The sequence below is a fragment of the Simochromis diagramma genome, unplaced genomic scaffold (assembly GCF_900408965.1).
Source record: "Simochromis diagramma unplaced genomic scaffold, fSimDia1.1 OVJJ01000477.1, whole genome shotgun sequence".
NCBI lineage: Eukaryota > Metazoa > Chordata > Actinopteri > Cichliformes > Cichlidae > Simochromis > Simochromis diagramma.
This window is the reverse complement of record NW_024387300.1, coordinates 925,821-935,444: the sequence shown is the minus strand read 5'-3', so window position 1 is coordinate 935,444 and position 9,624 is coordinate 925,821. Positions and strand designations below refer to the sequence as shown.

General features: G+C 41.9%; 1 protein-coding gene across 1 annotated transcript in view; it reads right to left on the bottom strand.

Annotated features, from left to right (window-relative positions):
- Positions 1 to 9,018, bottom strand: part of LOC120716570 (phospholipase A2 inhibitor and Ly6/PLAUR domain-containing protein-like) — a 14,872-nt gene extending 5,854 nt beyond the window's left edge. The window contains exons 1-5 of the mRNA XM_040004109.1: positions 8,849 to 9,018; positions 1,210 to 1,314; positions 938 to 1,105; positions 701 to 817; positions 296 to 400 (exon numbers count right to left, since the gene is read on the bottom strand). Of these exons, the coding sequence (XP_039860043.1) occupies positions 296 to 400; positions 701 to 817; positions 938 to 1,105; positions 1,210 to 1,314; positions 8,849 to 8,897 (544 nt within the window). The 5' untranslated portion in view covers positions 8,898 to 9,018. The remainder of the gene's footprint in view (positions 1 to 295; positions 401 to 700; positions 818 to 937; positions 1,106 to 1,209; positions 1,315 to 8,848) is intronic.
- Between the last annotated feature and the right edge of the window lie 606 nt (positions 9,019 to 9,624).

Here is a 9,624-nt window from a genome sequence, read left to right as displayed (position 1 = left end):
ATAGCAGCACAAGTTAAATAGATAGCAATAAGGAGGCATTTGTAGTTGTGGACGGTAGTTGAGTTGTAGATGGTGGTAATGTAAGTTTGGGGGGGTGTGTTGTAGTTTTTTTGGCAGTGGTTGTAGTTATGTGTTGGGTGAGTGGTTTTGTAGTTGTACCTGGGGTGTGGGTTGTAGTTGTAGGGTGGTGGGTGAGTGGGCGTGTTGTAGTTGGTTGGGGGGATAGTTTGTAGTTGGGGGGCAAGGTCGTTTTAGTTTGGGTGCTTGCAGACAGAGGCAACACCTGATACTGTACCAACACGAAACCAATGAAAGGTATCAGAACCCAGGCTTGAAGCAGCTACACACCAGGTTGCAGAGGCGCAGCCGTAACCTGGAAACGTGCTGGTGCCGCTTTTGACTGCAGACCAAAAAGAAGAATTTCAGGATATGTTTTAAATTGGCTACTTTCCAGGAAGCTTAATATATTTCATGCAAAAAAACCAACTTAACAGCTTTTAAAAAAACTTTATGTGTTTGTCTGACTTCCAGGCTTGAAATTTAAAATCTTATCACAGTAACTTTCACACCCAAGGATAACATTTAGTATTAATTAGGGTAAAAGTTTCCGCTCTTTTATATGTCAGATGTATCACAAAAGAATTTGAAATCATCTTTGATCGAAAACCGATGACACAACTGATACAACATAAAGACTTACTGGTTGATTGGAAGCATTGGTTCTCCACTCCCTGACACTGTAATGTGGAGGAGCACTGACCAGTGGAAGGGTCACAAAACTTGCATACTCCGCCATTATTTGACTGAGAAGCAGGATCTGAAACAGAAAAGGAGGACATTTCATTTCAGAACAGAGACTCTTACAACATCAGATTATTGTTTTTATTTCTTTATATTATTCTTTTGTCATCAATGAGCAACGTAGTATTTAACTTACTTGGTAGAGTTGCTGAGTTGCAGTTATCTGTGTTGCAGCATTGAGCAGAAGCCAGAGCACTTTGAAAACCCAGGTCGACTGAAAATGTCTGAGAGGTTACGGCTGGACACAGGGAGGAAGATGCACATGCCTTGTAGATTTGTGTGACCGGAGTTCCAGATGAAGTAGCTACAAATTCAAAGTGCGGTTTGTCAATGTTGATGGAACACAAATAGCTTCACAGCAGTTGTAATTTGGTGAAAATATGAAATATGATATGAAGAAAACATTACCTAGAATGGTAGCTGTAACACACATTGGTTCCGATGAGGAGCATGTAAGTAGTGCTGTGCTTGAACATGCTGAATTTGTGCAGGTTTGGCACTGGAGGGCTCCAGCTGCAATCAGGAGAGAAACACAAAAATGATCATCACAATTTAAATATATAGCAAATATGACATTTGTAGTTGTGGCGGTAGTTGTAGTTGGGGTGGTGGTTGTAGTTGGGGTGGTGGTTGTAGTTGTGGCAGTGGTTGTAAGTGTAGTTGGGGTGGTGGTTGTAGTTGTAGCTGGGGTGGTGGTTGTAGTTGGGGTGGTGGTTGTAGTTGTGGCAGTGATTGTAGTTGTAGTTGGGGGGATGGTTGTAGTTGGTGCTGCAGAACAGGCAACACCTGATACTGTACCAACACTCTGCATGAAAGGTAGAGAACCCAGGCTTGAAGCAGCTGCACACAGGTTTGCAGATGCGCAGCCGTAACCTGGAAACGTGCTGGTGCCGCTTTTGACTGCAGACCAAAAAGAAGAATTTCAGGATATGTTTTAAATTGGCTACTTTCCAGGAAGCTTAATATATTTCATGCAAAAAAAACCAACTTAACAGCTTTTAAAAAACTTTATGTGTTTGTCTGACTTCCAGGCTTGAAATTTAAAATCTTATCACAGTAACTTTCACACCCAAGGATAACATTTAGTATTAATTAGGGTAAAAGTTTCCGCTCTTTTATATGTCAGATGTATCACAAAAGAATTTGAAATCATCTTTGATCGAAAACCGATGACACAACTGATACAACATAAAGACTTACTGGTTGATTGGAAGCATTGGTTCTCCACTCCCTGACACTGTAATGTGGAGGAGCACTGACCAGTGGAAGGGTCACAAAACTTGCATACTCCGCCATTATTTGACTGAGAAGCAGGATCTGAAACAGAAAAGGAGGACATTTCATTTCAGAACAGAGACTCTTACAACATCAGATTATTGTTTTTATTTCTTTATATTATTCTTTTGTCATCAATGAGCAACGTAGTATTTAACTTACTTGGTAGAGTTGCTGAGTTGCAGTTATCTGTGTTGCAGCATTGAGCAGAAGCCAGAGCACTTTGAAAACCCAGGTCGACTGAAAATGTCTGAGAGGTTACGGCTGGACACAGGGAGGAAGTTGCACATGCCTTGTAGATTTGTGTGACCGGAGTTCCAGATGAAGTAGCTACAAATTCAAAGTGCGGTTTGTCAATGTTGATGGAACACAAATAGCTTCACAGCAGTTGTATTTGGTGAAAATATGAAATATGATATGAAGGAAAAACATTACCTAGAATGGGCTGTAACACACCTTGGTTCCGATGAGGAGCATGTAAGTAGTGCTGTGCTTGAACATGCTGAATTTGTGGCAGGTTGGCAACTGGGAGGGCCTCCAGCTGCAATCAGGAGAGAACTACAAAAATGATCATCACAATTTAAATATATTAGCAAATAATGACATTTGGGGTATTGTGGCGGTAGTTGTAGTTTGGGGTGGTGGTTGTGGTTGGGGTGGTGGTTGTAGTTTTTTGGCAGTGGTTGTAAGTGTAGTTTGGGGGGGTTTGGTGGTAGTTGGTACCTTGGTGGTGGTTGTAGCTTGGGGTGAGTGTTGATATGTTGTGGCAGATGATTGTAGTTGTAGTTTTTGGGGGGATGGTTGTTGTGGTGCTGCAGAACAGGCAACACCTATATACTGTACCCAACGCGCTGCAGGAAAGGTAGAGAATCCCAGGGCTTGAAGCAGCTGGCACACAGGTTGGCAGATGCGCAGACGTACCCTGGAAACAGTGCTGGTGGCCAGATTTTGCCGGCAGGACCAAAAAAGACGCATTCGATTGGCGTAACCGGGTGTCATTACTGCCGACGTGAATTATGATTTTACTGAATTTACGTTTACCCTTAGCCAGCAGTTTTAAATTTCCTTTAATGTCGCCTGCTCTGGCCCCTGGAAGACAATTGACTATGGTTGCCGGTGTCTCTAGCTTCACATGTCTGAGAACAGAATCACCAATTACCAGAGTTTGACCCCCGGCGGGTGTGTCGCCGAGTGGGGAAAAACGGTTAGATACATGAACGGGTTGGTGGTGTACCTGGGGCTTCTGTTTAGGACTATGCTTCCTCCTCACCGTCACCCAGCCGCCCTCTTTCCCCAGCTGCTTGGGGTCTGCCGGGGAACAGCTAGCGTGGCCTACGCTATCTTCGGCTGCACCAGCTACAGGGGCCTGGCTAGCTATGGGTGAATGAAGGGTGCGAAGCCGAGTCTCCAATTCAGTAATCCTGGCCTCCAGAGCTGCAAATATGCTACATTTGTTACAGATATCATTATTGCTAAAGGAGGCCGAGGAGTAACTAAACATCTGACACAATGAGCAAGAAAGTGCAGGAGGGACAGGTGAAGTAGCCATGGTGCTAACGAGTCGGCTACGAGCTAGGCTAAGCTAGCGAAAGAGTACAGAGAAAGTGAGTGAATACTTTGGCTATAAATTAGGTAGTGAGTACACAGAAAGTGTGCTTCAGATGAAGCACGTGAAGATTATACTATGAAAAAGAATGTATTTAAAAGTTGTTAATTAAATTGCTAAGCAAATAAGCTACTCAGAAGCACCACTGTGTTTGAGCAGGAACAGGAAGTGATACTCTACCACAGAGCGGTATCTCCTCCTTTGGCCAGCTGATAATTCCAGCAAGGTATATGATCACCAGCAGGGCGTAGGTATTGATTGCCCACTTGTTGTTCTTCCCATTCAGCTGACTCCTCAGGCTTTGCCTTACTTTCTGCAGATATTTGGCTGTTGCAGCTTTCCAAGGGGCCTCCTGGGGTGGATGCTAGGCCCTGTGATGGCTGTAGCTTAAGAGGTAAAAAGTGACTCCCAAGCTAGGCGAGTGGCTCTAGCAGATCCCAGGAACAACATCCGAGATCACTGTCAGGACTCTCAAGCTTCCAGGCCTCTGGTAGTGGACCCAAGCTTGAATGACCGACTACCCACAGGGGTCAGAGGGGATTTTATTTTTTTGAGATTCTAATTAATTTCACACCAGAAAATTAATTAATTAATTAATTAATTAATTAAACAAATAATTAATTATAATTAATTCATTAATTATTTAGATCAATTAGTATCATTAAATGATTCTAAATATCCACGTGTCCAAATATATTTTAAAATATACAAAGCTTTCATAGTGTGTCCTAATTTTCTCACATGACTAGATAGATAGATAGATAGATAGATAGAATAGATAGATAGATAGATAGATAGAATTTCTATCCTAGTAGTGTAGATCAGTGAATCGATGTCTCGTCTCAGTCACTCTCGGCATACAGCTTCCAATACTGGAATTTTAGGAATAATCGGACTGTTCAACCGTATGCATGGTTGTTCGGGTTTTTTTTAATTGTACTGTAATTAACTTTTACATTTACGATATCAGTGTGTGATGGATGGGGCGGAATGAATGAATCTGAATACAGGCAGGAGGTAAAAAGGCTGAAAAGATGGTGCAGGGATACCAGTCTCAGCGTTTCATGCAGGCAGAAAACTACCTTTCCACCCCTACACATTGAGGAGCAGCTGAAAAGGGTGTTCAGTTTTAATTATCTTGTTTGAACATCCCTCTGAGGACCTGATCTGGAACAACAACAACCTTTTCTTTGTGGTTAACAAGGTGCACAGGCACACTCTACTTTCTTCAGGAAGTGAAGGAACACTGGACTTGGAAACTCAGTCCTAAAATTATTCTACAGATGTGTGGTAGAGAGTTCCCTGTGCTTGCTTCATCACTGTGTGGCATGGAATCGCTCTATGGCAAAGAAGAAGGACTCTGCCAGCGGTTGTGAAAACTACACAAAGGATTGTAAGCAGCAGCCTCAACACCACCAAATTAATCTATACCAGCATATGTCAGAAATGTTCCCAGTTTAACACTGAAACAACAGAAGGATATAGGACAAGGGCTTTATTTTATCTTTATCATCAGCAGGGGCAGATCTACAGAAATTTCCTAAATTCTAAAGACCTACACCCAAATTTTGTAAACAATAAAGTTCTATACAACTATTTACTGAAAAATGCAGGCAATGCATCTGGAGTTTTTTTCAATACTAAAAATTAGACAACAATCAGGTGTCACAGTAAATGCCACCACAAATTATTTGTGCCCGTGCAAAAAAAATAGTTTGTCTGCCATAAGACAGAGGAGAAACACCACAAGCTTAAACCCTGCAGGTCTGACAAGAGGAGGTGCAAACTTACTGTATTGCTCACTCTGTCAATGTTAACTGTTAGCTAGGCTCAAAGGTTAATGCTAGTTTATTTTAATAAACAACCATTGTCATATGAAAACGTGGGTTTCCACTAAAAGATGGCAAGAGATTATTTTTAGGTGGGCAATGCCACCCTTGCGATTCACCATTGATCATAGTAATATACATCAGATAGAGAGAGAGAAATGCAGAAAAATAAAAAGCACAAAGAAAATAAATAAATAAATAAGAAATAGAAATTCTCTTCTTTCTTCTATTTCCAAAGCATGCTTTGTTATTGCTAAAAGGATTCAGTATTATCACACATTTAGCATTATTATTATATTATTATATTATTTTGGACATAATGGACATAATTGTCCATCATGACAACATACTTATTCCAAGTTTTCTTCAACAAGACTCTATCACCTCTTTTCATTTGACTTTACTTTAACAGTGGTTTGTAAACACAAGGTCAATATCCAAAAGGTTTTTGAGTCTTGTTAAAGCATCATATGTTTCTTTGTTTGTTTTTTGTGTTATTCGGGACTTTAATGAAAGGTAAAGAGAAGGAGTCCAAGCAGCAGATGGATCATTCCCAGTCTGATAGAACAAGCGTCACTTTTGGGTTGTAGAGGCAGTTGTTGCAGTTGATTGTAGCAGTTGTAGCTGCAGAGGTTGTAGTTGTGGCGGTGGTTGTAGTTGTAGTTGGGGTAGTGGTTGTAGTTGTAGTTGGGGTGGTGGTTGTAGTTGTGGCGGTGGTTGTAGTTGTAGTTGGGGTGGTGGTTGTGGTTGTGGTTGTGGCAGTGGTTGTAGTTGTAGTTGGGGTTGTGGTTTTGTAGTTGTGGCAGTGGTTGTAGTTGGGGTGGTGGTTGTAGTTGTAGTGGGGGTGGTGGTTGTAGTTGTAGTTGGGGTGGTGGTTGTAGTTGGTGGCGGTGGTTGTAGTTGTAGTTGGGGTGGTGGTTGTAGTTGTAGATTGGGGTGGTGATTGTAGTTGTGGCAGTGGTTGTAGTGGGGTGGTGGTTGTCGTTGTAGTTGGGGTGGTGGTTGTAGTTGTAGCTGGGGTGGTGGTTGTAGTTGTAGTTGGGGTGGTGGTTGTAGTTGTAGTTGGGGTAGTGGTTGTCGTTGTAACTGGGGTGGTGGTTGTAGTTGTAGTTGGGGTGGTGGTTGTAGTTGTGCCAGTGGTTGTAGTTGTAGTTGTGGCGGTGGTTGTAGTTGTAGTTGGGGGTAGTGGTTGTAGTTGTAGTTGGGATGGTGGTTGTAGTTGGGGTAGTTGTTGTAGTTGTGGCAGTGGTTGTAGTTGTAGTTGGGGGTGGTTGTAGTTGTAGCGGTGGGTTGTAGTTGTAGTTGGGGTGGTGGTTGTAGTTGTAGATGGGGTGGTGGTTGTAGTTGTGGCAGTAGTTGTGGTTGTAGTTGGGGTAGTGGTTGTAGTTGTAGCTGGGGTGGTGGTTGTAGTTGGAGTTGGGGTGGTGGTTGTAGTTGTGGCAGTGTGTAGTTGTAGTTGGGGTGGTGGTTGTAGTTGTAGTTGGGGTGGTGGTTGTAGTTGTGGCAGTAGTTGTGGTTGTAGTTGGGGCAGTGGTTGTAGTTGTGGCAGTGGTTGTAGTTGTAGTTGGGGTAGTGGTTGTAGTTGTAGCTGGGGTGGTGGTTGTAGTTGTAGTTGGGGTGGTGGTTGTAGTTGTAGTTGGGGTGGTGGTTGTAGTATTTGTTGGGGGGTGGTGGTTGTATTGTAGAGGGGTGTGGTGGTTGTAGTTGTGGCAGTAGTTGTGGTTGTTTGGGGTGGTGGTTGTAGTTGTAGCTGGGGTCGTGGTTGTAGTTGTAGTTGGGGTGGTGGTTGTAGTTGTGGCAGTGGTTGTAGTTGTAGTTTGGGTGGTGGTTGTAGTTGTAGTTGGGGTGGTGGTTGTAGTTTGTAGAGGGGTGGGGGTTGTTTGTAGTGTGGCCAGTCGTTGTTTTTGCTATTTGGGGTAGTGGTTGTAGTTGTAGCTGGCTGGTCGGTGGTTTTGTCGTTGTCGTTGGTTTGGTGGTGGTTGTAGTTGGGTCAGTGGTTGTAGTTGGGCCGGGTTGTAGTTGTAGGTTTGGGGGAAGGTTGAGTTGGGGCAGCAGTTGTATAGTGGGTGCTGCAGAACAGGCAACACCTTGATACTGTACCAACGCTCTGCCAGAAAGGTAGAGAACCCAGGCTTTGAAGCAGCTGCACACAGGTTTTGCAGCTGCCGCAGCCGTAACCTGGATACGTTGCTGGTTGCCCTTTTGACTGCAGAATGAAAAAGAAGAATTTCAGGATTTGTTTCAATTTGGTACTTTCCCCAGGAGCTTAATATATTTTCAGGCACCAAAACAACTTACCAGCTTTTAAAACGTGTATGTGTTTGTCTGACTTCCAGGCTTGAAATTTAAAATCTTATCACAGTAACTTTCACACCCAAGGATAACATTTAGTATAAATTAGGGTAAAAGTTTCAGCTCTTTTATATGTCAGATGTATCACAAAAAAATTTGAAATCATCTATGATTGAAAACTGATGACAAAACTGATACAACATAAAGACTTACTGGTTGATTGGAAGCATTGGTTCTCCACTCCCTGACACTGTAATATGGAGGAGCACTGACCAGTGGAAGGGTCACAAAAGTTGCATACTCCACCATTATTTGACTGAGAAGCAGGATCTGAAACAGAAAAGGAGGACATTTCATTTCAGAACAGAGACTCTTACAACATCAGATTATTGTTTTTATTTCTTTATATTATTCTTTTGTCTTCAATGAGCAACGTAGTATTTAACTTACTTGGTAGAGTTGCTGAGTTGCAGTCATCTGTGTTGCAGCATTGAGCAGAAGCCAGAGCACTTTGAAATCCCAGGTCGACTGAAAATGTCTGAGAAGTTACAGCTGGACACAGAGAGGAAGTTGCACATGCCTTGTAGATTTGTGTTGTCGGAGTTCCAGATGAAGTAGCTACAAATTCAAAGTGCAGTTTGTTAATGTTGATGGAACACAAATAGCTTCACAGGGGATGTAATTTGGTGAAAATATGAAATATGATATGAAGAAAACATTACCTAGAATGGTAGCTGTAACACACATTGGTTCCGATGAGGAGCATGTAAGTAGTGCTGTGTTTGAACATGCTGAATTTGTGCAGGTTTGGCACTGGAGGGCTCCAGCTGCAATCAGGAGAGAAACACAAAAATGATCAGCACAATTTAAATATATAGCAAATATGAGATGTTCTGAAAGTTCATATTGGGTTACAGCAGGTTACAGTTGAGTCAATTCTACTCACTAACTTTGGGGGAAAAAATTCCAATGTAAGATTTAAATAAAAGATTTAAAGCTTTAAATTTGACTCTCTTCTACCTGCAGGTGAAATGAGTGTAGTTACCTGTGGTGGAGAGTGCCCAGAGAAGAAACAGAGAAAACAGCAGCTTCATTGTGATGAACAGGTCAGTTCTGCAGATTAGTTTGCCTGGACTGTGATACTAAAGCTGAGGAGCAGCACTGCACTTTATATACTGAACAGGTGACCTCACAATTGCATGTGTTCACATTTTTACAGCATGATCATTCATACAATTAACTCTTCTTTCGTCAAATCACTATGTCAGAGCACCTTACCACACCTTTCCTCTTCAATTCAACAACAAGTATTCGTGCATCACAAAAAACACAGGAATTCTTTTTTACATTATTAAGTTTTTAATAAATGTGAATGACCTTGCGTCTTGTGTCATTAAGCCATCATCTTTAATTTTGACTTTGAAACCATAATTGACTTTTTGTTCAGACAATTCAATTTGTTTATAACAGTTGACACTTCCAAAAAAAATCGGGACCAAATGTTATGAAACAAACCTGGAATAACTTTTCTACAACTGATGAAGATCAAGCCTAAATGCTTTACATCAACTATTGTCCTCTACATATACTACTAATGATAAATGGTGTCTAAATAGATCAGGGGTTATCAACTACATTTGTCCAAGGACCAGAATTTCATCAGCACACACTGTGAGGACCAGATGCTCTCATAAAGTAACTAAAGTAGCATAAACATAACATAAACTAACTCACATTACCTGTAAGCCACTAGAGAGTGACTGCAGTATTTTAGGCTTCATATTTGTGAGGCTAATAATGCACGCAGTGCTTTAGTTTGTG